Below are 26,977 nucleotides of genomic sequence, written 5' to 3'. Positions count from 1 at the left end.
ATCAGTCGGATTTACCTGTTAAAGGAGGGACAACAATTTCCAACATGGCGGCTGCCAAAGACGACGTCACCATTTTCTACTGACCAAACCATAAACTCTAGCGACAGCAGGTCGAGGCATAAAGTCAAAACATTAACAGCACACGCTTTAATTAACCCTCGCAGCAGGCCTACATAACCTTGTCCATATACACTAATAGTAATAGCAGCCTTCTCGTTTTATTGCCACAAATTGAAGTCGGCTACTTCACCGGCTGGGTTTTAGCAGAGTGATAATATTTTTACGATCGTAAAATGTATTGATTTTTTTGTTGGCCGAGTCGGAGTGCCGATGTTTTGTGTTGGATGCGTTGTTTAATGGACACTATTTATATCAACAGGCAACGTTTCTTTGGTGTATATACGCTGTACCAAGCAGTTACCACATTAGGCAAAGGCATTAATTTATTGGACTACGAAATTGCCAAGCAGACTAACAACCTTACTACCGTAAAAAAGAAAAAAAATCTGGTTGAGTTCAGGTTGAGTAAATATTTTTTAAATCAGTTCTTATTAGACCATAGGAAGAGCTTGCTAGGAACCATGAATCAGAAGCCATCACACAGTCCGGGACTGGTGTGGTCGGCTTAGTCAAGGTCTTACCACTAGGTACAAACATCAAGTCTTATTGTCGAATTTTCAACAATTACGCGGAGGCGCCTACAGAACTCCGTAGTCAGAAGAAGAAATGTATCCAAGTCTTTTTTGATTATTAGCGGCTGATCGTCAGGTTGGAGGAAAACAGGAAAGCTGGACTGACATTACTCCTGTACAATAATCACTTTCAATTGGCACCGTAGCGCGAGTACACAATTAATGGGACACCAACTAACGAGTGAAAGACGCTTAGGCTACCTGTGGATTTCTCAGTCCAATAGATGGAATTATAGGTTTAAGGGATCGTGTCATGCATCTCTAAGATAGACCCTTTGCGTTGCAGCCATGTTAAAGGTACGTGTTTTCTTTTCTCGTGCATGCGCATGGAACACCTAAAAACAATACAATATGGGGGAGGGGGATGTGAGGGGGGTCTATGATAGCGGAAATTAATAATGGCGCCTCGTATTACCTCTGAGGGAAAGCTACAGAAAGGCTCAGCGTCTCTAAATTCCAAAGAGTGAAAATTCACTCCATTCGAGTGAAGATTCACTCCTACAGTCGGAACTAGGGACTAGACGTTTTAGAGTGAAATTCCTTCAATCGTAAAGATCGAGTTTTCACTCGAGCTTCGTCTGAAGTGGTTCTTTTTCAGACTTTTTCACTCTAAAACGTCTAGTCCCTAATTTCCCTTTTTGAATTTAGAGAGTATTACAGAATTGTGGCCCTCCATGCGGTAAATAGCAAGCGTTGTAATAGTTGTCCCTGAGCTTAAATAATGTCACTTTCATCAGTGACTAGATCTGAGCGAGGTTTTTAAACTTAAGAACACTTGACTCTCGATCGATAAACACGACTGGAAGCCGAGGCTACAACCCTCGCTCAGGTCAGATTGGGCTAATTAACAGCCACTTTGCCTCGCTGGTACCCGGCCAAATTAAATCCCGAGGTCAAAACTGTCATTGTTCACGTTAATACCAAAAACGACACACAGCACCGACGATTATTGGCAAACTGTAATGATGAATTTTGATATTTTGGCTCGGCCGAACGTCATTGGGGTTAGGGGATTGCTGTCTCCACTTACCAACCCCCGCGTCACGAGACACGATTAGCTGGCTCGAAATCAGATAAATCACGCGGTATAAAACTGTCCGTGAAATCAACAACATAATCAGTCAAGGGGGATATCAGTGAGATGCGTGGAGTGGTGGGGCTGTTTATGCGGATCCTCGTTTATACTATTGCTTTGTTCACGGTCTTTGCTTCCACGTAAGAGGGGTCGTGTCGAGGTTACCATCACCCTTAAACTTACATTCATCAGCAACCAATCGAGTTGTGTTAAGCAAAAATTATATGCTATGGGAAGTGTCTATAAAAGTAAAAATAGCTTGAGGAGGGTCAGTTTGTTATGACGTCACACAAAAACCATCTAGTCCTGTTACAAAATACATTTGCTACTGCCTGACTCTTATATGTACATCCTTTTTTGATAAACTCAAAGAATTATTTCTCTGACACACTCATGCAGTGGTGTAGACAATCCTTATGCCATAAGAGTCTGTATCTACAACCGCACATTTCATGTTTATTGCGAGAGTAACAATAACGGATTGGATATCAAAATGCAGTTTTTCTTAATTATTTAGTATGAGATGTATATTGCCATAGAGTGGCAATATTGTTGTTACTCGTAATTTGGGACCTTTTTTCCCCTCTGGGCGTCATCGGCCAAGGCGGGCTTATTAAAGTCCACGACCGTACCAATGGTTAATCCCCACAGCTTAAGACTTCTTGGTGAGGCTGATGCGGTGATGCATCGCACGACCAATTTAAGCTGACTGGCCTTAGCAATTAAGTGCCAAGTCTTGACTATTGGCTGCCGTAGTTTTTCTTTCCTTGTTCTATTAGTACTGCATCCCTGTGGATTTTTGATTGATTTGAAATACATAAAGGTCGTTGTGAGAAATAAAGAAAAATAAAAAAAAACACTAAAATTGTACAGCGCCTGATTTTAAACCAAAGCATTAGAGTCTATGAAGCCTGTGCCTATACAGCGCAAAGCCTTGTATGCTTGAACCAGTTCATAATTCAGATGTTTAGTCTTCGATGTTCAGGCTTTTTTAATACTAGGTTACCCATAGCATTGTTTCCTGCAGCCAAAAAAAAGTCTATACTAAAATGCCGAATGCGATTGCGACAACACCTATTTTAAAAGGTATGATTATACTGATGCAAACTAAACTACAGTGTATTTGACTGAACTAAAATAGCTCCATGGCTGAACTGAAGGCGGTTTTGTTTATCAGACGCAAGATAAAAATACACTTGCTTTCTAGCTGCATGCGCATAACAGAAAAAAAAACTATCAAAACGGAGCGGCTCCGGCTGAGGTAACTATCGACTATTTTTGATTGCCTCACCATTTTTAATTAGTCCCTCACCCAATGCCAATTAGGGCTTCACGGCAGCAGGCGAGCACTAGCTGGTCGCGCTGTAAACGGCCAAACGACGTTCGGGGTCGGTGGGATCAAGCGCGGCCGGTGCGCCGTTTGGCACGGCCATCGATTCAGATCACTGCGGGGTAAATTACGGCTAATTGCGGGGCCCCTCAAGACTATCGATTGCTAGTCGATAAAATGCTCTTAATTAGAACATACTTATATGTCTAGACTGGATGCAGTAATTTAATACCTTATTAGAGACTTCTATGAATTTAGTAGCATGCATGCCCCTATTTTAACGTTGAGTAACCACTATGAATAAAAACATATAAAGGCAGTTTTATCCAAAATTATTCTCAAGAAAACATGATTGCCAAACACTAAGAATTGACAGGAAAATAGCATGCCTACACTGCCTGGTAAAATGCATACAAATGCACACATCATTGCAGCTATAGAAAGTTTCTTTCAAAATTCAATGCCATGCATTGTTTCCATTGAATACGTAGGCCCTATACAACAATATTTACCCTCAATTCCCGCTCCCCATCAGTTCCGCGTTGTAAACAATTAAAGCGTGTCCTACATTGCAAGAAAGTGCCGTTTCACCTATTTTCACGCAGACTGTGAGGACAATTCGCACGTTCCCACCGCCCTAAATCCAAGGGCGGTTGTGACCTCTAATTTCTTTGCGCTCCCATTAATGGACTTATATAAAACTAGTGAGTAAGGGTCAACACTTCCTAGCGAGAAAAAAAGTGACAAAGGGGGAAAAAAACTAACAGTTAACTTGCCCCAAAGATTGGATCTTAAAGTTGTCGTGTGGATTGTTGCTATTAGACCAACAAACGACAGATATCACCGACGATAGACGCACGCTCTCCCCCGTCAAATCCCTGCCGCGCCAGGCACCGTTGACAGGGCTCGGCCTCGTGCTGTATGTACTTCTTCATATAATACCGCGCTCTTTGCAAATTGAGCGGTGTGAAAATTCCCCTGACGATTAGAGACCGCTGCGCGATCCGTGGCTGATGGGGAAGCTAATCCCCAGCCTTTCGTCAGAACGTTCAAAAGTAGTTCTTAAATGCACCGCAAAATCCAGAAGGTTTGGTTCGAAGAAATCTGATGTTTCTCCTCTCTTTATGTGTGTACATTCTCCGTGTTTGTCTGAAGCTGTCGACTCTCTCAACACGCCGACCCCTCCCGCCCTTATCGTGAAAGTACACTTTCCCTTATCGACAATATCCGTTGTAGTCATCTTTAAGGTGCGTACGTTTCTTTCAATAGGTACGCCGTAAAGCCTAGTGTTTAACTTTTGAACACATTAGCAACGCCTTTTGGCAACAGTTCAAAATCGTTTATAAGGGAGGGGGGGGGGGCAGTACAAGGCCTAGGCTCAATTTGAGTTGGATTCATTGGGCACGTATCCATGTACCAAAAACAAAGCCTCAAACAGCCGGATGAAGTTTTGCAACTGCTAGTAAATGAAATTTAACTTTCAGTAAAACAAATAGCAAACATTCCGATTACATTGTAAACGTCTCGTGAACGGTTCTCCTTAGGAACCTTAAACGCCTTGTGATAAACTTATAAACGTTCGTGAAAGGTTCGGTTTAGGAACACTCAACATCGTGTTTAACTTATAAACGCTTATGTTTTTACAGTGTTTAAAGGTCTGTTTACGAAGCTTTAATAAGTTAAACGCGGTGTTTAGTGTTCTCACATAGAACCGGTTTTACAGTGCGTGCATACCACCTGCGTTCACTACTTAAAATATAGTTAAAAACCCTTTAAGATGGTTGCTGAATGCAACGAGTTTAAAACAATGTTTTAAATTAATTGAAAGTTCATATTATTTAAAAAAAAAAAATAAAAAAAAAATTACGTCACACCCTCTATGTCCCTGGACTGGGCATGCAGGAGTGCAAGCGTCTATTTGGTAACACAAGTATCCAGTAGTTCCATGTTGTCCGTCACACGTCTTATATTTCTGTCCTCTGTCGTATCAGGTTGCTGAGCCTCATTGTATAAAAAGGTTCGCGTGTGGAGAAATGTTTATCACTTTTTGGGCGAGGTCCTTTCAGTGAGTAACCTGTATATTTGCCACATATTGGAGCATATCCATCTAGTAATAACTATTTCAGCATATCCATCTAGTAATAACTATTCAGTGGCTTTTCGTGTCGCTTGAAAATGCACAATGTCATACACATCATAAGTGCAGGTTTTGTGTCCAAATGCTTACTGTATCACACTGTTTGCCTAATACTTCCAGTGCACTTTCCCTTGCAGCTGTTTTTTGTTGTTGCGCGTAACCCCCCCCCCCCCCATGCACCTTTCCAGGATCCAATAAATGTTTCTTTTCTACAAAAAGTATCTTTCAATTCTGTCTGACGTACATGGGGTGGAGGTGTGGGCTGATCCTACCCTCTCTACGATAACCAATGACAAAGAGCGCCCTCTATAAGAAGAGATACAATTAGCAAGGGGCATTTTAAATGCTGGAAAATTTCAAATGTACTCCGAGCTATTTTCGTGGGGGGTGGGGGGTTCACCCCGAAAAATAAAATTTAAATTGTTTTAATTGCCATTTGTCTAGCATTACAAAGATATTCACTTGTGAATGTGACATCGAACGAAAAAGATCTGCCCATTGGATAATAACTCTACACATTTTAGAATTACCACATGTATAGCCCCAACATACTTCAGCTCGCAGGGTATATACACTGGTTCCACCCCGCCTTTTAGCATCAAGTATAAGGAGTCCACTCGTAAGGCGGATATGTTTTATATTTGTACGCAGATGGCAACACAAATTAAAAGCCTTATTACAGAAATGTACCATACAAGATTTAAACCGTTTATCATATTTCCAAGCTCCGCTTTTCACCGCAGATCCCTGGGTGCCGCATTTTCATCCAGCCTTCGCCCCTTCATATGTTTGATATACAGGAACATAAAAATATTTCTTATGAAACAGGTTTGTTTTTTAAGGTTTCAAAAATTAAAGATTATCAAAATTAATGGTTCTGGTGCCTTGGAGATACAAGCTGAACCCGGAGACGAGGCCTGAGATTGAGAACTGACCAAAGTCATCTAGGGATCTTTTTTTATCTTATTGGCTGTTGATGCATTCGGTTGGCTGGTCTGCGCAGGCGTCAACCTCGTCCTCGTAAGCAGATGTGCAGATGTCTCTGTCGTCGTCCAGGTTCTTGTAGCCGTTTTCCTTTGGCTGGAAAATGTGAAGAATCCTGGGAAGAAAGTTGATAGAAAGAGAATACTTTCAATTTACCATGAGCTGTGGTAGGGAGCGCTGTAGCGATTATCCACTATGAAATCAGAAGGGTTTGTAATGAACCCTTCGATACAAAACTGGCACTAGATATTTGTGTCTTTTATAAGAATAGTGCATAGTAAAATTGAACCTGTCAATACTAAACGAAGAACCAATGACAAGTATCTTTGACAAGTATTTCTGCACTAAGTTTGCTTTGCGACTCGTAATAAAGCTTCAACCATTATGGGCCTATGTCTAGATGTGAGTCCAGTTGACGCAATATCTTGTATAGTTGTGTTACCATCTTCCAACACTAGACCACGACAAATGCCCGAAATGAAGCATCTAATAAATATTGCATCCAAACCATGTCATAAATATATTATTTCAATCACCTAATATGTTTCACGCTTGCTCATTATGTGATTGAATCTACTTGGCTGCAGAAGAAAAAATACAGCCGCCTCTGAACTTCTCGTCTCGAGTTTTTGTTTGGACTTTTCAACAATACAACTACGTTGGAAAGTACTGACAGAAGACATAGCCATTGCCCAAGTCGTACACGGCTTGAGACTGAAACATTTTGTTTTTATAATTGTCTAAGCGTATAACGGATACGATATGGATATCTACTACGGCGAATCAACGTCAAAAAGCCGAGGACACAAAACAGTCCCTGGAGATTAATTCAGGCGATACCAGACTGTTCGGATAGGGATTCCTTGTCTTCGAGTTTGACTCATCACAGTTATTGGAAAAAAAATGACAAAAACGTCCGAAGGTTCTTAACCAAAAAGATGTTAAACTATGGAATCCTGCCGTTGATGTTCTACAGTCGTGACGCATATCGTTGTGGCTGAGTAGTTTTTATATTCAAGGTGGCGTCACTGTGGCTCGTTCCCTGTAGTTTGCGCGTACCGGGGTCCGCCCCGAACGTTATGCCTCAGTGAGATCGATAATGAAATGATATCTTCAATCACGGGCTTTGTTAGCCGACCATGATCAATATGAGGTGATTGAAAAAACGGGCGATTTAGCTAACGCAGATATACAGGTACAGCCTAAGGTTTCTCATTTTTGACACAGGATCGAATTATGGCCAAAAAATGACTAAATCGCTAGCGAGCTTTTTCTTTGTACCTTACTTGTACTGAAGGACTCAATAGAGTCATTTAAAGAATCCATTGATATGTTGATATTAGGGTTGGTTGGGGGCAGTGGCGTACGAAGGATTTTTTCAAGGGGGGTGTTTCAAAATTGGATGTCGTCATTTATGACGCTAGAAATGAAGATGGTAAATTGTGTTGGCGCCAGAAATAAAAAATAGTATCAGTGGGCTAAACTTTACGCTTAAATAAAAGTCAGGAGTTTGTGTTGGCGCCAGAAATAAAAGAGGGTATATTTGGACGGGTTAAACTCGAAGGGCCGGGAACCCACGACCATCAGTTATCTTTTTGAGCTAAAGCATAGTAAATCGGGAAAAAAAATGTTCTGTGTCTTTAGAGTATGATGAACATATGAGTAAAGGGGTCAATGTGGGCAGTCCCCTCCCTCAACAGCATTTAAACCGAAAAAAGAAGAAATTCAAGAAAAAAAGTGACACGGGCTGCGGAAGTGCTAGGATCTGTTCTTGTTATTGTCTAAAATCACTCAGCTTCGTCCCCTGGATCTCATGATTCTCATCCGTTGGGAATCTTTGTGTAAACCGCCCCCACCCCTAAGGCCAAACTTCAGATACAGGATACATATGCGCTCTGGTCACAGGAGCGGATTCAGACTGCCATTTGCCGGGGGGCCTAGAATTATTGTAATGAAGGGTCCAGGACCTGCGAAGCCCTTACGGCGTGGGGTCCGGGGCCCGCTTAAGGGCCCCGGGAAAAAATGGGATTTTAGATGCTCTGTGGTGCAATCTGAGGCGATTCCTGGCCACTTCCACCGTTTAGAAAACGTTTTAAACATCGAAAATTCCATTTAAATTTGTTATGTTTTTTTTGTTGTTTATAAAGTTTGTTACGTACTCAAAGTTGTGAACCATGTTCCATCTCCGTATTTTTTCACAATTTTCTATTTTGGAAAGGGATTTATGCCACTTAAGGTACAAAATGGTGGGGGCACCGCTAGGGTGAAATTATAGCATAGAGGGAATTTGAATCCCGGGACATACCGTTATTTCGTTTTACCGTTTTGGATTTCCTCAAAAACAAAAACAGTAAACGAATCATCGACCGTTTTGTCGTTTTATAGTGTTATAAGACGACAAGCGGTATTAAGATAAATACGGTTTCTCCGTTTTATAAGTTTAGTAAAATTCATTATAGCATAACGATCAATGATTTTTGTTTTACAGATTACACAAATACAGACTGTTTTTTTATTCCAGTGTCATGGTTAACAGTCCGTGGTGCATTTTGTGGCGGTGGGCAAGGGGGTGGAGGGGGACCATTACATGTTTTACACGAAGAAGTGTTACCTCAGCATAATTAATGCGTGATGTGATTCCTGGCGCGGACCCTGACCCCTTTCTCATGCGATTCAGTCAAGTTGGTGGGGCTTAAAGAGTTCCAAGCAATATGGCGCTAGAAAACTTCAAGGGAGGACATTACTTTTCACAATGGAAACAGGATGGTAATAAGACGTTTGATGAAGTTGCAGACATTTTGAAGGAAAATGGGGTTCAAGTCGACGCGGCTCTTCAATAGCCAATTCGCAAATTTTGTCGTGAGAACGAAATGTAAGGAGCGGGGCCCAGGCAATGAGTCGATCCCAAGGGCGCATTAATTAACATTCCGGTGCATTGCTTAATTGCCGAACCTAAAATCAAAAAATGGTCGGTAAGACTATTGACCGTTTTGTCATTGTCATGATTTTGTAAAACAACACTCTAAAAATAAAGCAACTAACCGTTTATCGCTTTCTACAATTAAAAACAACAACAAAAAGTATTTTGTGTGTGTGACTTAATACCGTTTGACCGTTTTACAAAACTGTAAAACGAGAAAACGGTCAATGGTTCGTTTACTGTTTTTGTTTTTGAGGAAATCCAAAACAGTAAAACGAAATAACGGTATGTCCCGTGATTAATTTGGCCGGAGGACCAATGCGAGCGCGGAGCGCGAAGCACTTACGGCGTGGGGTCCGGGGCCCGCTTAAGGGCCCCGGGAAATTTTGGATCGTAGATGATCTGTGGTGCAATCTGAGGCGTTTCCTGGCCACTTTCCCCTGTTTTTTTTAGCAGAAGTTTTTTAAATTATAAGGGGATATTTTGTTTCATTTGTTTCAAATACATATTGGCCTATATACTCTTGCTCTTAAGTGTCTTCTGTATTCAAAGCTTAAAGTTGAGAACATGCACATAATTTGTAATTGTTCCGCGCTCGGTCACATAACTCTCTTTTCCCCTCATATTTTTACATGGCAAAGGGGGGTGTTTAACAGCCAAAACACCCCCCCTGCGTACGCGCCTGGTTGGGGGTGTTGATAAAGTGGACACGGTAGCATGTCGCTTTACGGTTTGGGTAAATCTGAGTTAATGCAAAATAATTTACCAAAACCAAATAATTATAGCACATTCATAATGTGTCCACCATATCTCCAAAGGCTATGCTTAGGGCCCGTACTTACAAATTGATAATAATGGGCAGGATGAGTATCCCGGCTGCCATGTAGTATGTGACCGTAGGCTGGGAGTTGTGTTTCTTCTTTACCTCAAGCTGGAGCACACCGTTGAGTAGTATGGGCGAAATGAATCGAGCTAAGCTGATTGCAACGGCTAAGCATCCAAAAACTGCCCCTGGGATACACAAAGACGGAGTGTTTTACCCATTTACACTATGACTTGTGAAAATATTACAGACACGAGAATAACATGTGGATCGTGATTACAATAATGATATTTACGATGCTGCAAAATGATGGATGAAAATTATGTCAGGTACTACAATGGAGGCTTAGTTTTGGATCTCATGTTGACGTTAGGGGTCACTATTTATGGTAATTTGTAAATGCAGGGCTGGCCTACTGTTTTACACCCCTTCGCCAATTTTCAATATATATAATATTGTAAAATGAATGCTACATGCGGCCTCTTCTTTTTTATAAAAAAAAATTTGGAAAGCGTCCTGCGTCCATCACTGTTCAGACTAGCCAACGGTTACGCATTTTCTCTCATGACTTAAAATTCGCATTCGAGTGAGGGCGGTATTCCATGGAATATAGCAAGGTTTGGTGACGAAAGTGTTTACAATGATCGTTCTAGTTTCAAATCACCTATTGGGCTCACCGACACATGTGGTCTCTATAAACAAATTACCTTGCTCTTTGTCATCAACTTGTTCGGAAATTTTGGCTTTCACAATCGGTAGGGGCATCAGGTAAAACATACCGATTACCGGCGCTGTGTGGATTGGAAGTGAAGAGACAGGTTATGTTTGTTGAGTTTATAAGTATCAATAAATGTAATGCAATTGCATGAGTGGTTCGACTAATTTTTTTTTTTTTTTTTTTTTGGCGCCATGTACTCTTGAAAAAAATGTCCTAACGAATTTTCAATTGATGTGTTTTGATTGAACGTAAAATCTACTTTATTTCGATCAAAAGCAAGGAGAACGCATCTTTAAAAACAAAAATGAGAGATATGTTGTCTACGTTTACCTATGCCATTATTAACTTTGATGCATATTTAATCCAGTAAACTTGAAATGCATGCAACACAAATTCAAAACAGCAGAATAATTAGTTACGTTGGTGAGTACACCGCTGGCCCAATTCTCCCAAAGGAGATACGGAATTAAGTCAAGTAAGGTGAGTACACTGTACACCAGGCTATAAAATGATAATAATAACAAGACGTGACAGTGGCGATCTCTGTCAACTCACCTATAAAGGCCAGCCAGAGTGTTGTAGGTGCTAGTGCCGTGGTGATCAAATACCCGATACCCGACACGAAGCCGATGTATACCATCCAGTATGACGACATGCACATGCGCAGCACTGGTACCGCAACGATGGCGACTGTTGGTATGGAGAAGAACACCGACACAAAATGAAGATATTTTTGCTAACTTTGAGGCATTACTAACTCTACAAATAATCGACAGACCGAGTATTATTCTGAGACCTTTAAACCCCCTCATATGCAACTCACAAACCGAGCTAATAGACCAGTGGCTCGTTCGAATTTGATACACCAGCGGGTGCAATGAATGACTTGCAGATACCGACGGTTTAGGAGACAATAAAGACCAACTATTTGGAAATTGGAATTGAGAAACAAAAAATGCCACCAAAAAGAAACTAAACTTAAAGACTATTGACTACATGAGAAATAAGAAGGGTCAAACGTATTTTTTTCACAATGTTCTGTGAATAAAATCCAAGTGCGAGGTGTTTTTTTCTTATACGTACTTGAAGTGTGGAAATTGGGTACATCTTACACACGATGCGTTAAACTAATATTTTCTAAACAGATTGACTTGGTCATTTCTTGTTCTCGTGCTGACTTTAATTATTTAATTATTGCTTTCCTAAAGCCTGTCGAAAAAACTCATAACCCCAACCACACACTTGTCTTGTCCAAAACTCACCTGTTGCCGTCAACCCGTTGATGAGGGCGCCATAGGCTCCCACAATCTGAGGTGTCCAACAAAAAGGAGGCGACAATCCGTAGATAGTGATATTTCCTCCTGCACCGCCGAAGACTAATGTCCAGAGAGAGGCGACGGCAAGGAAGAGTACCAGGCGCCACCTACGGCCAGCGTGAGAAGCACCGAAGAGGGACAAGACGTTGAAGACGAGGTCCTTCAGTACCCCTCGAGGGAACGGTCTCCGCTTGACTGTCTCCAGCACGAAGAACGGGTTGATGGTGTACAGCAGATTAGCTAGAGCTATTCCAACAGTTATAGAATAGACGAGGATGAAATTGATGCCTGATGTCTGCAGGATTTCTCCAATGACGAACTGGCTAATGCCAAAAGATAACTGAATGATGCCATCTAAGAGGACCAGCCGGTAGGTACGGGCTTTACCCGAGTAGATATCGGCCACGTAAGCTTGGGCGATGATGGCAGTGAAGACGGCATCCCCAGCCAAACCCAACATGAGCTCTCCAACGATGAGCAACGGTAGCGGTAGCTTGAAGATGGCGACACACAGGAACAGGACCGACCCCAAGAAGTGCCCCGAGGCGTTGATGATGAACATGGGTCTCCTGCCGACGAAATCGCTGGCCGCGCCCAGCACCAGAGCCACCACGATCGGCGGGAAGACCGACATATCCTTCATCCATGTCACCCAAATCGCTGTCTCATCCTCAATGTGCCTGTCGGTCTCGTCCTGGGTGGCGCAACTATTGCGGCCGCTCGGTAAGGTATAGTTGCTATCATCAGCTAGCCGATGCTCGATGTACTGGGACCGTAGAGTAACAAGAGCTCCCTGGACGCAGTCGATAAAGATCAGGATTGGTTCCACCGTCACAAGTCGCCTGGACGCGCGATGAAAGTTGGCGTGCTTGTCCTCCTTCCTGCTGCATTCTTCGGACGCCATGTCGAGCTCCTGTCGAAACACCTGTTACCTTTGAGGCAATTTACAGCCAGAACAAACACATGAAATTGCTGTTCGTCCGCCGGTTTAAATTTCTAATTGAGGCACCATCAAAGACCTGCACTTATGAATATTAAAAGAATTCGCTAGTTTCTATAGTGGAGATTTTTAATAAGTCGCGTTACAAAAGTGGGGAGTTGCTATAATAAAATGCAAGAGTGGGTGTGTTGATCGATGTTTACAATTCAAAACAGACGTTCTGCCTTATGGTTTGCAATGCAGGGAAAATGAAATGCACGTTGTACGTTGGCTGCAAATCAGCAATAAACACACAAGAGTGAAAAAAAAATCTAAAATGAGAAGAAAATATTCAACTTACTTCACAGGCATCGTCCAAGCGAAAGCTTTGATAGCACAACGTTTACAAAATGGTGACGTTGAGTCAGAGTGTAATACAGCACGGGATATTATGGCGCATTTCAGTCTTATCTCAGTGGTACCTAATGGTTATTAGCCAAATGTAGAACCAGTCGCAAGGTCAAGTATCGCATGTGATGGTACCAGTGTATTTGTTTTCAGATTACGAAGTCAGGCAGTGATCAGGGGTTACCTACTCCATGACTAAAAACTTGGGCGCGTTTTTTTTTTACTTCGATGTTCATTTAAAAGTGAGTAACTGTAGAAAATGTTTTGTTTTAATCAAAATTTCGAGATAAATTGCACGGGGAGAGCAATGTTTTTCTCCGGACACTTAGCCTTCGTAAAATCAATGGGGGGGGGGGGGGGGGGGCTCATACCATATTTCAACGGGGGCGCTGTTCAAATCCGATGATCATGAACACTATATTACAGAATAGTTGTACAAATACCACCGTGCCACTGGATTTGTCCTGATCTTGTGCACAGGCGGACATTATTACTAGTATATAATCGTCATAATTGTTTTTGGGTGTCACACGGGGGGGGATTCAACATTTTTTTAAATATATTTCTATGAAAACAAAATTGAGTAAGAGCTGCCCCCCACCCCCCTCTGAATCCGCGCCTGGACTCCTCTTCTGAGCTTCGTTTTCCAGTACCAGAACTGTTCCAGTGAAGTGATGCCTCGTCTATCAACGAGTATTCCCAAATTGTTGCCGTTTAGGAGTCTCGTAACGCCTGCTTCAAATCCTAGTGAGATATTTTAATTACTAATTAGCCTGAGTCTTAAGATCATTCATGAGGTGTTCCACTGTATTCGTAAGTTTCGTTTTACAAGCTCTGAAATAAATCAACGATACTTTGGAATATTGTCACGTTGTATTTAATAACGTTTACTCTAAAATTATACATTGACGCGAATTGTTTGGCCAATATTATTATCGGTCAACAGTATACTTGTTTGGTTCCGTACCTAATTTTAAGTTTTCAACTCGAGTTTTCTTTTATATTTCAAACCTGTATGTGTATACATATTATGAATTGGTTTTACGTCAAAAATAACATTACAAAAATTCAATCAGTGATTATAAGCTCAAAATTGTGATAAATCTATAAAGTGAATCGAGTTAATATTACCAACACATTCTTAGGTTGACGCTTGTTCCTGTTACTCTGCCGAGCAAAGCTTTTATATATCAGTTCATATCTTCCATCTTATCACTGTTAATTGTTAAAATACCATTGGTAAAAATCTAAAATTTCCCGAATAATACTTTTAAGGACCATTTATATAGCGCCAAAGTCCGCCTAGGAGACGCTCAAGGTGCTTCACGAAGATACAACTTAAAAGCCAAGGCCGATCACAATTTAAAAAGAGAGAAAATTACAAAAAAATAATACTGAAAGGTGTATCCAAGCAAAAAGTAAGAGATCACATAGATACGAATTATTATAATCACAAAGCCACTTAAATGGAGAAATATACGTATTCTCAAAAAAATACAAAAATTGCATCACTTCACAAAATGTTCCTACAGGCAGCTCAACTTAATCCATTTTTAAAAATCCAAGTAGCGTTCAAATAAAAGCCTCTGATGGCGTTTTTTTATTTCAGAATATTTATTTTCACTTCCAGAACAAAGAAGAAGCGATTTTTCGCTTGTGTTTTGCACTTTAAAATGTTGAAAGACAAAATTTGTTTAGTGGATAACGAAGGACCACATTCAGACTCGAATTCAAGCTTAATCTCTCATGGTCACAACGTCACGCTTTGTGTACAGGAACCCCCCTCCAATGGGAGCTTAGTGACTCCCGTAAGAAAACGCTCATGTAAACAGAGCGTGACGTCATTTTGTTCCAGGACTATTTACAAGCAACTTACAAGCAATCTCCACGAAGAAAGCGAGACGTGAATTGGAAAAAAATGTAAAAAACTTAATTAACTCCGAAATGGTTTAGGTTGCAGTATATTTGTTGTCTTGCCTCCATGCATTGCATAATATGGAAACTGCGTGGTGTGATTTGCCCTGCTTTAGTTGCGCTTGTTGAGGAGGTCTTTCTCGTCGCAGCAGGCGTCGTACCCCCTCTCCTCAGGACACACAGTACTGTCTTCTAGGCGCTTGTAGTCATTTACCTTGGGCTGGGTGATGTGCAGAAACCTAGAAGGGCGATTTGAAAACGACCGTTTAATATGTTGTACATTTAATTGAGGAATTAAGACATGCAATTGGCGAAGATTGAACCTTTTATTAAGAAAACATTCTCAAGCAAAACTGGTAACGAGCATCCTGTTGGGCAGTAGGCAGATACTCATATTGTCGTTTTAGCGCCCTCATCGTTTCCAATTATTCATTATTAAAGTTGAGCGTTATTACTAATAGGAAGCATACCGGAACAGTTTGGACTATTAGAATTCGGCGACAATTTAACAATAGATGGGGATATCTAAGTGGTACACATTATGAAGAAAAGGTGTGATAATTAAAGGCGTGTAAAATCATTTGCATCTATCCCAAAAGCAACTAAGTTACCGAATTATTTTCCAAAAAGTTTACTTGTATTAAAGATTGTGGAACTAAAGATCACGTGAAATTGTTCCATCTGGTTTGCTGTCATTTAGAAGTAATCAAGAAATGCATTCCAACGATCCGTCTGAATCTTGGAAATAAGACGAAATCGTGTTTCGTGATGAAAAGGTTTTCACTGTTTTCTCGAAAAATATAATATATCCACTGAGCTGAAATTTAGCTTTTTGACATATTTTTAATTTTATTCTGAGTTGTTTTGTTATTGGAAACGAAAAAAGCTTGAAAAGCAACTGTTCATATATGACTTTAATAAGGGAAAAGGGCCAATCAAATATCTGTGATCAAAAGTTTAGCTTACGCATTGATCATGATGGGCAGTAGAAGGATACCAGCAGCCGCGTAGTATGTCACGTTGGGGTGACGCTGTCCTTTCGGCTTTTTCAGTTCCGTCGCCAGAATTCCGTTCAGTAATATGGGCGAGATGAAGCGAGCTAAGCTGATCACAACGGCTAAGCATCCAAACACCGCACCTGACATATTCAATATCGATTATGAGAAAGGATTAGAACTTGTTCGCCATTGTCCCCCTATAACCGACATGAATCATTGTTAACATCATTAAAGTATCCTCAATCCTCCTCATTGTTAGCATTCTCACTATACACCATCATCAGCATCCTCATCGTCAATCCTTACATAAAGATAAGAAAGTAATTTGGAGATCATTTTGGAACCAAAGCGGGCTTTGTCTTTTTGTCGTATAAGCAATGGTTTTCGAGACAAACTTTTCATCTGAAGATTTAGGAGTAAATTAACCCATGTGGTTAAAAGAATAATTTGGGCTAAACCATGTATAAAAATGTTGACTTCTTAAAACGAAAAACGATCCACAAAGTGAGGAAAAACGTATCGTCAACTTTAACGTAATTGTGATGTTGTCTACTTTCCTTTAGATACAAATACAACACTTTGAGCATTATTTTAATCAGATGAACACACATTCTCATTACCTTGTTCGTTTTCCCCTACTTGCTCAGAACATTTTGTTTTTGCGATCGGCAGAGGCACCAGTAGGAACATGCCTATCGTTGGAGCTGCAGGATTGATAGATAAAAGATCAGATAGGCTAATTATAAGTACCTAATATAATAATAATAGTGGCATCTTATTAAGCGCAAACAGGTCCATCACTCGGTGACGCTCATGGCGCTATACAAAGAGTAAGTACAAACTACAAAAAGTATACATTTTGAGTATGAGTATGGAGAGCTGTGTTTTGAAGCAATTGCTGGTTGGTTTTACATTCTACTAGTTTCAAAACGCGTTGAATTGAGACTATAGCTCAGTCAGGTCCGAAGTGCAAAGGATGCCGTACACGGATGATTTACCCACACAAAACACTCCAAAACCTGTGTAAAATTGCTGACAGAAGCACTATACTGATAGCAAGGGTGCAAAAGGTTGTGTAAGTACTCGAATTGAACTATTTGCCTTTAGAGTCAATTTGACGACAAGCATTGCTGATAAGCAATTCATTGCACGCACCACTTGGGGCTCACACAATAGACTTCTACAGTGAGAGTCGAAACGAAAGCGACCAAATTAGATCTGTTTCATGAAAATCAGCTCTATTCCAAAAAAAAAAATTACACAGGGGTAAAGTATATGTTATCAACTAGTAACTGTGAAAATTTCGCTTATTTGCATAATATTCCCAAGTGATGACTATTTTAATAAAACGATCACAAAACTCAGATGCATGTACCGTACTACGAACTGATGAATATCCATTAAATACTACCTCCATGAATGAACGAAAACTTGCAAAGGACAACAATGTTACAGACACAAATTGCCATCAATATTTCAGATACAAAGAGTGGACTTGTTCTTCATATTCAAAACGCAAAATCTGACTGTATAAATAATGTTCAGTTTGTATTTGAATGCGTGTGATGTGTAATCTGTAATTCTCAACCGATAGGTTCTTATAGTTTTATAGTATAAGACATGCTTAACTTATAGCATGGATCGATTGCAGTAATTTTTTTCTTCCAAATGATCGAGTGGAAGAACATGCTCTTTTAGGATATACTTCATTGGTGTAATTCATGCTGTTTTTAATCGTTTTGCCCATGATGATGCACCACTGTCTTAATTATTTCATTGCCATACAAAAATTATCAACGGCAAATACGATAGACAGAAATGACTGTTTAAACAGTAAATAGCGAAGTGACGCAAAACATCGCCCAGAACACTTTTGGGGTTAACGGTAAAATCTAATCTAATTTTTTTAACCTATGAAAGCTGGTGGAAATTGGGAACTTGGGGACTAATTTTGAAAGCTTCGTTGAAGCAATTATATATATATTGTTTTTTAAAAATGTAAAATTGCGAGGAATAGTTCTCTCCAACCCTCTTTCTTACTAACCCACCCCTACCCATTAGAACCACCCCTGCAAATTTTCAATCGTTGACCAGCCACCGGCATAAAGTCATGTGATTCATCTACACGTGACTGCCTATCAAGCCTAGATTTGGGCAATCAATCGCCTGACAGGTCACGGGATGGTTGAAAAAAATCACCGTGGGCAGAAGTTTTTTTGATTAGTTTACACAAATCTACCTTTGAGCGGATCTGACGCCTGTGTAGGCCCGTAAACTCACCTATATAGGCCAGCCAGATGTTTGTAGGTGATAGTGCTGTGGCGATCATATACCCAATACCCGAAGCGAAGCCGATGTACACCATCCAGAATGTGGACATGCACAGGCGCAGCACTGGTACCGCAACAATGGACACTGTTTTGTGGCAGGATGGAAGCAGAAATTGGTGGTTTTATTGTGGCCACAATAAGAAGTCATTGCTGAGAGTGTATGACACTCATGTACTCACTGTTAGCGCACTCGATCATTTGACCGATGACGTACCTTGCTTCAACTTGGCAAAATGCATGCACATGTCCCTTAGGAATACGTACAACCTGTCTAATTTATATGCACCAGTGTGGCACCAACTAGTGGTATCAAATTGTGCTTGAAATAAATTAGTGAACTGAATTAAATCTTTATGTGAACTGATTTTTGTTAACTTCCTTGAGTGTTACAGTGAAAAGTATGAGACATGTTGTTCGGTTGCAATTTAATGCCGAGTTTGCCGTGGAATTAAAACCCTAACCTCCCCGACTCCATCAAGGTATCTCCCCCATTTTGCTGGAGTTTTGAGGACTTGGTCCTGCAGGCCTAGTGCCTGGAGGCCTAAAGCAAAGCATGGAAGCAGTCTGATTGATAGATTTGGGCGGACTTGGTCCCAATACAAGACAGTAGGGAGTTAAGGTTTTGACGCACCATGAATGCGCTATATATCAGATTGAGGAACCTATAATGCTCATTCGGTAATGAGTATTAGGGTTGGGTTCACCAAGCAAGACCGCAGGTATAAACTGTAATATTTTTATCATATACGAAAACTATGAAATAATAACTTACCTACTGCTGGTAACGCGTTGATGATAGCACCGTATGCACCCACAATCTCAGGCGACCAACAGAAGGGTGGAGACAGTCCATAGATGATGATGTTGCCTCCCACCGCTTCGAAGATGAGAGTCCACAGACAAGCAATGGCAAGGCACAGCGAGAGGCGCCACCTACGGCCAGCGTGAGACCTGCCAAAGAGAGACAGGATATTCAGGGCCAATTCTTTCAGCACGCCTCGAGGGAAAGGCCTCCGCTTCACCGTTTCTAAGAGGAGGCACGGGGTGATGGTGTACAGGAGGTTGAGCAAAGCCAACCCAACAGTGATTCCGTAGACGAGGATGAAGTTGATGCCAGTATTCTGGAGAATCTCATCAATACCGAACTGGATGATACCAAAGGAGAACAGGATCACGGCATCTATGATGACTAGCCGGTAGGTACGGGCTTTACCCGAGTAGATATCGGCCACGTAAGCCTCGGCAATGATGGCAGTGAAGACGGCATCCCCAGCCAAACCCAACATGAGCTCTCCCACGATGAGCAACGGCAACGGCAGCTTGAAGATGGCGACACACAGGAACAGGACCGACCCCAAGAAGTGCCCCGAGGCGTTGATGATAAACATGGGTCTCCTGCCGACGAAATCGCTGGCCGCGCCCAGCACCAGAGCCACCACGATCGGCGGGAAGACCGACATATCCTTCATCCCTGTCACCCAAAGCGATGTCTGATCCTCGATGTTCCTGTCGGTCTCGTCCTGGCTGGCGCAACTATTCTTGCCCGTCGGTAGAGTGTAGTTGTTTTGATCGGCAAGCCGATGCTCGATGTACTGGTACCGTAAAGTGACGAGGGCCCCCTGAACCAAATTGATTAAGATCAAGATGGGTTCCACCGTAATGAGACGTCGTGAAGCCCGTTGAAAATGATCATGTTTCTCTTGTAACGTACACAGTTCATCGCTGTTCACCGAATGAGTTTCCTGCAAAGACACCCAAGTTAAATCCATCAGTAAAACCGTAAATGGACTTGAAATGTACTGCAACCCATTTCTGAAACTTCAATGAGTATACAATTGAGAGAATGCGCCCATTTCTATACGAAAATGCGTTTACCACGAAATGAAAACATGGAAATAATTGTTAAAATTTAAAATATATATATAACGTTCAAACAGCCGTGTCTTGGAAATGTGCTGTTTGCATGTATGTACTACGCGAAGGAGTTATTGGGCGCACAAAGCTGGCCCTCAAAAATCGAGCCGTTTCAGCCCAAGTCGTCATTCATTTAAACATCCCAGCGCACATGCATTTTGAAGACTGTTTTAACAAGAAAATAGAGTTTTGTGCGCTGGGTTTACCATCATGTATAATTCTGAATCTAGCGTGGAACCAATAATCTATAGCTGCAGTGGATTGTTCATGGCAGATTTTGTGTGGCGTCAATTTTAGCTTGGCTAAAAAATTTGACGCTATGCGAGTTTCACTATTTCATCCGTAAACGTAGGACATTATGTGAATATCATACGATCATGCCCTTTGAAACAAAATGACTAAACTATCTCACATACGAAATGATGGCACAATTCGGCTGAGTGTACACCTGCTTTGATTTCAAACACAAACTGAAAAAGTCGATTAACCAATTCGAAAGCTATCGTTCAGGTTCAGTAGCAAAAACGAGAAAATAAAAAAAACTCTGAAAACTAACTCTCGATCACAAAATGTACTTCGCTTTGGCCTAGAAGTCTGAAAGACAAAACTTTTGATATTTTACCTTCATCTTTGCTCTAGGACTGTTTGGAGGCCGGTCGGAAACCAGAAATTTAACACAGGCGAGAAAACGAGGCCGATTATCTCAAACCCACAAGCACGAGCACAATCACATGACAGAACAAACCCCAGTGTTACGTTATATTTATAGGCTAAGCTACGCAAACTATAGCTATAATAGATAAGGTACCGGTACCTTGGCCTGTTGACCATTGTTTGAAGTTCAAGTGTCTTTCGTATGACGTGCCGCATATGACAGAATTGGGTCGTCGGGAATATTGCAAACAAAACTACATATTTGGGGCGAAAACCAATAATGTTGAAGGGCAAAATACACCACGTTTAAAGAAGATGTTAGCTAATAGCAAACTCATGCATTAGTTGCACATGTTCTTGCTTAACGTTGGTCAAAATGTATCATACACTTTTGGGCATATTCTTTCCGGTAAAGGTTTGCTTGAACTAAGCAACGTTTGAAGTTCACTATGAGGGATCACTATTCATTTTAAGGGTTCGTTATTCAGTATCGGTTCGCTGTGGTTTGCTCTTCATAAAGTTTGTATTAAATATGTGTAGGGCCTAAGTCCTGATTTTGTCTTAAATGGCGCCTCATATTCCTGGGTCTTCTTCAGTGATTGCATCACCACATCACCTATAGTCGGTTCCGAACTTTTAGTCATTCGGGAAAAAAACACCTTTGGTTTACCACACAGCTGTATATAGAAGGTGCATTTCCTTTTCATGTATTGGAGATCATTTCATTTTATTGAAAAAGTCTCCCTCACTCGACTGGAGTTTAGATCCTCCATGTCAACAAGTGCGAGACGTCACAATGTCAACCATTAAGGCATACATTCTACACTGTAGACAAAATACAGTTTTTTCTTAGTACCACTGTAATAGTTGCATACCCCTTTTTATTTTTTTTATTTTTTTTTTGGGGGGGGGGTTGGTGTTGTTGGTTTTGTTTTGGACAAAAGTATTTTTCCCTCCTAACGAATCATCAGTTTGTATAGGTCGAGTCAAAAAAGCGGAACCCGAAACAAAGAACTAGGCCTATATTTCATTAGGGGCCTATATACAAAACTATGTAGCACCAAACTTAATTATGACTTGGAAGGCCATTTATTTAACTATTTTAATTAAAAAACTATTTCAATTGCTCTTCAAGTGAAAATGTTATCACTATTGTTTCATATATTGTTAGCGATAGTCGGATTTGAACAGCGCCACCAATAAAAGTATGGTCGAGCCCCCACCTCCACACCAACCCCACCCCACCCCACCCCACCCCCACCCCACCTATTGATCTTACGGAGGCCAAGTTTCCGGAGGGCAAAAAAAACTGTGTACATTTCAGCATTGATTTGCTGATGAAACCCCCGCCCCTGCATTGAGACTGGAATTTAAACAATTGGGTGTAGCCTTTTAATCATGTGCATTGGAGTGTGAGGCAGTGGTGTGCGTGTATAAATGTGCTTTCGCTCTACACATGGTCAGTTGTTTCGCTGCCTATTGCAACATCGCGGTTTGCAAATATTTTATCCCGATTTTGCTTGCTCGACAAGTATTCTTCTTTTGGGAGTAGGCCTACTGTTAGACTCCCCAGTTTAACTTTGGGACTGTGACTGACTGCAGGCAACGATGGAGGCCACAAAAATGTAAGAAGAATTTTGTTTTCCTCCATTTACACTGGCTGACTCTGTTACTGAGTTAGTTCTCACACGTGATATTTAGTGGTTGGACGGTAACCAGAAGGAGGAAATGAAAGTGACGAAAGGTATGGTGTTCCATACGTGCAATTAGCGTTGCATTTTTCGCCAGAGCTTACTGTGCACTCGCACTTGTTTTTTGGGTTTTTTTTATGACGGGCCTCAAAGGCCTTGTTGAATATTTTTTACTTAATATTTTTTACTTTTAAACTAAGGTTTTATCGCTGGTGATGTTGGAATACAATTGTAACGACAATTCGTGGAATCGCATTTTTGGACGAAACAGATTTGACGGTCATTTCGTTTAAATGGTGATATAATTTGAACGGATTGAGCAATTGAAGTAATTTGTTTCATCTAAAAGTAGTTTATTAAATTGGCTTTACAGTCATAATTATTTTTGTTACTACATATTGTTCTGCATATGAAATACATTTCTTTGGGTTTGAGTTACGCTTTTTTTTACTCGCCCTGTGTTCCTTGTTTTAACGGGGGAAAATATGCGTATGTAATCCTCCGATAAACGGCTTTCGTTTTGTGCACAAATGAATTCGTTCTAGGAGAGCCGAATGATTGTCAAGCAGCCAATAATTTAAATTTTGTAAAGAAATAATTGCAATAATTAAACGTCGGCGGATTTCTTTTGTTGGATGTCTCACTTCCACCGCCGGACTGGCAGAAACAATCACCGGAACTGCCTTCATAAATACGTATTACAGACGCTCCGTCCGCAGTTCAATAAGCATCTGTACTGATGACGTCACACATTGTTTATACTCGTGCGTTTTTCTATGGTGCTACGAAACCGTCGTCCCACCATGTAAACAAAGAGTGACGTCATATGTGCAGAGGCTTATTATAATGTCCACACTATATCTTTATCTGTCAACTGTCACATCATAAACCATCTGAAATGAAATTATGTACAACAGAGCAGTACGTTTCGTTTTCCAACTTTTTCGCTCTCGGAAATAATTTGAAAAAAATGAGGAATTAATTGCCCTGCTGGTACCTGCAGCAAATCCCTTTGACTTCTCAACACCTTCAAGTACATTGTGACAATTTTCTTGGAATTTTCCAGCAAATCCACATCAAATGACATTCCCTTAATCTTGCCTGCACATACCGGTCTTGCCTTGCTATTTTCTCATTTAAGTAAACACTTCTTTCAAAATATGTCTGATTAAAAACAGACCCATGGTTGCGGATCCCATCTGACTCTAAGGCTAACACGGAACGTAGGCTCCGATTACGCCGTGCCACCTCCAAATCAAAACAGAAACTGCTTCAATTAGATACAAAATTAGTGTACTATAGCTGAATCAATCTTTGTCAGCTCAAACCCGACAACTCGCAAGGGAGTTTCGCCTCCTTTCACCTTCGATCGTCCCCATTTACCTCCTGGAAGGGGACGACACCCCTTGCAACCCCAGTTTTGGGTGTAACCCCCCCCCCCCCCAACCAAACCGCCCAACCCCCCGTCACCCCCCCCCCCCCCCCAAGATCCTAGTGCTGATGCGTTCCTGAACATTTCCGCGCACATGAACACTTCTTTGCATTAATTTTACGGTTTGCTATGATACCTCACGAAGTATAATATTACAGTAGGGGGACCTCTGCGTTTCCTTACCAAATTGTTCTGAAACTGAATTGCAGAGCGGTCATCACGGTCATCATGCAGCGTGTTCAAGGAGGTGGCGCGGCTATAACCCCTCCTGCCCCCTCCTGCCCCCTCCTGCCCCCTCCCCCAACACTCGGAGTCTAATATATTAATTTTACTTCCGGATAAAATCTTAAATTATCTTTAATTTTGTGTGTCATTGTTTCAGGCCTATTTTTTCTCTAACATAGAGAGTCGAGAGTTGATTTCTTTAGCCACCCTAACCTCCCCCGGCCCATCCCCCGAATGTCGTGGATTCGCCATTGCGTTGGATACAGTCTTGGCTCGAGACGCTATTTTGTCGATCTTTGAATCGGGCCTCGCGTTCCTTCCTCCATGTAATGTTCCTTCCTCCATGTAATAGTTGAGGCGTATATGCCCCTAGAGGGAAAGATTTCCATATACGAAGTTCACTAATTTTCCTCTGTATTGACTAACAAGCCCCCAGATAGCAATTTCATGTCATCAAAGTCAATTTGAGCAGTGAGAAAATACAAGCATTTTCTTAGAAAACACTTAGAATTTTTCAGTCCAATCTCATAGGGTTTGTACACAGGGTGTTGAGTGAACTTCGTATATGGAAATCTTTCCCCCTAGAGCATTATTACCTACAGCAATACAAATCCCCAATTTTCTCACCCGTAACGTGACACAAATATATCTTGGTACGTTGTCATCATCAAAGCCCAAGCCTCACCCCCAAATTAAAATCCTCGACCTTTAGGTTCTAACCTCCACTGCGCGGCGCACCCCAATTTAAAAAGTCCTCAATGGACGTGTTTGATTCAACTTGACCTTATAGTATAGGTTTCGCTAAATAACTTACCGTAATGGTGCTATAGTTAGGGGGTGCCATGGCGTAGACAGCTGAATGCTTGATAGCAAATGCACGGCAAGAGCAAATCGAAATTGCTTGGCCGATAAGTCTAATATGTCCAGCGATCGCGACTCGCTACCTCCATGATTGTGTAAACCAAAGTAAATCTAACTCAGTAATATTATTTCCAACCATGACCTGCGGCACGAACATGTGACTGTCATGCATTTTTATTGTGAAAGACAACCGGAACTGACATATACGTGTGTGTTTCTCTATTATATAGCTATTGTTTAAGCTCTAAACCAGGAAATAAAAAAGTGCGCATGCGGACCGCATACACACATTCAAACTTAATATGTTGTAACACTCAACCCACCAACACAGAGTTTATTGCAGAAGTTTCTGCACAAGTGTCAGAAAATTGATTCGAGTCTGTGGTTTTTGTCTGGTTTCCCGTTGCCTTTTGGCAAGGCTACAGCGATATTTGGTATACTATAGGCGAATTGTGTGAAGACTATATTGGTGTGGTGAGGCGCCGCTAAATATTAAATTCGCCTCGCGGTTTCACCGCCCCCAAAGTCACGATGGTCGGATGGTCTTGCGTCAAGGGCAATTGTTTTCTGTAGGCTTTTTGTTGAAGGACTGATCGCATGGTCAATGAACGGGAGGTTTGCGGTTAACACCATGTGAATGATATCTCTTTGCAAGTAGTGCGGTTCTAAGAAGAACCAGTAGGTTAAATTTGACGTTTCGGACAGTGTGTTACGTTCGTCATCATGAGACACATGGTGCTTTGAATGTTATTCCTTTGGTTTCTTCAGCTTCAGTTTAAGTTAGTAAATCATTACTATAGAGGTTGCCCATTGCAAGCTTTCAAGCAGACCCATGCTAAAAAAGTAGAACAGTAGGATAAAAAAGAGGAAAAACTACAAAATAGGGCTTTGGAGGACAACATTAATCAGGATGAATGTCGAACCTTTGCGGGCTTTCAGAAGTAGTTTTTTGTGTTGTTAATACTGCACACAGCATCATAAGCCTCATATTGCATGTTCTTAAGCTCTTGAAGTACAGCTGTACTCCTATCCTACAAGCCATTCATTGTGTGATTTGCATATTACAGTGTGTAACACTGTTCATGAAAAATATTCAGTGAGATTTCATTATTTGGAGTTGCCGCAAAAAAGTATGAAAATGTAGGATTTTCAAGAAAAAAGTACAAGAAAAGTAGGAGCAAGGTTAAACAAAAAACAGGGAAAACTTGTAGGGAAGGAGGAAAACTTGAAAGCCTGCCAACGTTTAACCACCCTGCCCTAGCTTTGAAACAATATTCTCTACTTGCACTTTAATACATTGATACCACCTACAATAGACCTTTATCATGCTGCCACAATTTCAGTCATGTTCCTTGTATCCAATAACAGTACTGAGTGATAATGTTTCTTGTGCAAAAAGGAACCAGACTATTTTTCCTTCCCGCCTCGCTTTGGTTACGTTGATTTGAATGGGAAAACATCAAGATGGCCGCAACATGATAATGGTCTATGCCCAAGGTTACTGGGCAGTTTTCTTTGAAATACAATTCCGTACGCATTTACCTTCAGTTTCAGCCAATGTATTGCTAATATCAAACATACTGTTAGGCCAAATAAAAAAAGAAACATGTTTAGCATCCCCGTCCGCTCCCTTTTT

General features: G+C 41.1%; 2 protein-coding genes across 2 annotated transcripts; both read right to left on the bottom strand.

The window, feature by feature from the left end:
• Positions 1–5,796: 5,796 nt before the first annotated feature.
• LOC119729489 (proton-coupled folate transporter-like) lies at positions 5,797–12,899 on the bottom strand. Its single transcript, XM_038202057.1, has 5 exons — positions 11,942–12,899; positions 11,235–11,369; positions 10,669–10,752; positions 9,981–10,149; positions 5,797–6,333 (listed from the first exon to the last, which is right to left on the bottom strand). Exons 1-5 carry the CDS (start codon positions 12,897–12,899, stop codon positions 6,198–6,200), a joined length of 1,482 nt encoding a protein of 493 aa, XP_038057985.1. The 3' UTR covers positions 5,797–6,197.
• Positions 12,900–14,183: 1,284 nt separating this feature from the next.
• Positions 14,184–25,985, bottom strand: LOC119729484 (proton-coupled folate transporter-like). The gene is made up of 6 exons (XM_038202052.1): positions 25,295–25,985; positions 19,337–20,306; positions 18,515–18,649; positions 16,855–16,938; positions 16,203–16,374; positions 14,184–15,475 (listed from the first exon to the last, which is right to left on the bottom strand). The coding sequence occupies exons 1-6, from the start codon at positions 25,322–25,324 to the stop codon at positions 15,349–15,351; spliced, it is 1,518 nt and encodes a 505-aa protein (XP_038057980.1). The 5' UTR covers positions 25,325–25,985; the 3' UTR covers positions 14,184–15,348.
• Positions 25,986–26,977: the final 992 nt, after the last annotated feature.

This window comes from Patiria miniata, unplaced genomic scaffold (genome assembly GCF_015706575.1).
Source record: "Patiria miniata isolate m_02_andy unplaced genomic scaffold, ASM1570657v1 HiC_scaffold_21, whole genome shotgun sequence".
Taxonomy (NCBI): domain Eukaryota; kingdom Metazoa; phylum Echinodermata; class Asteroidea; order Valvatida; family Asterinidae; genus Patiria; species Patiria miniata.
Note: the sequence above shows the minus strand (reverse complement) of the source record. Positions and strands in the feature narration are given on the sequence as shown.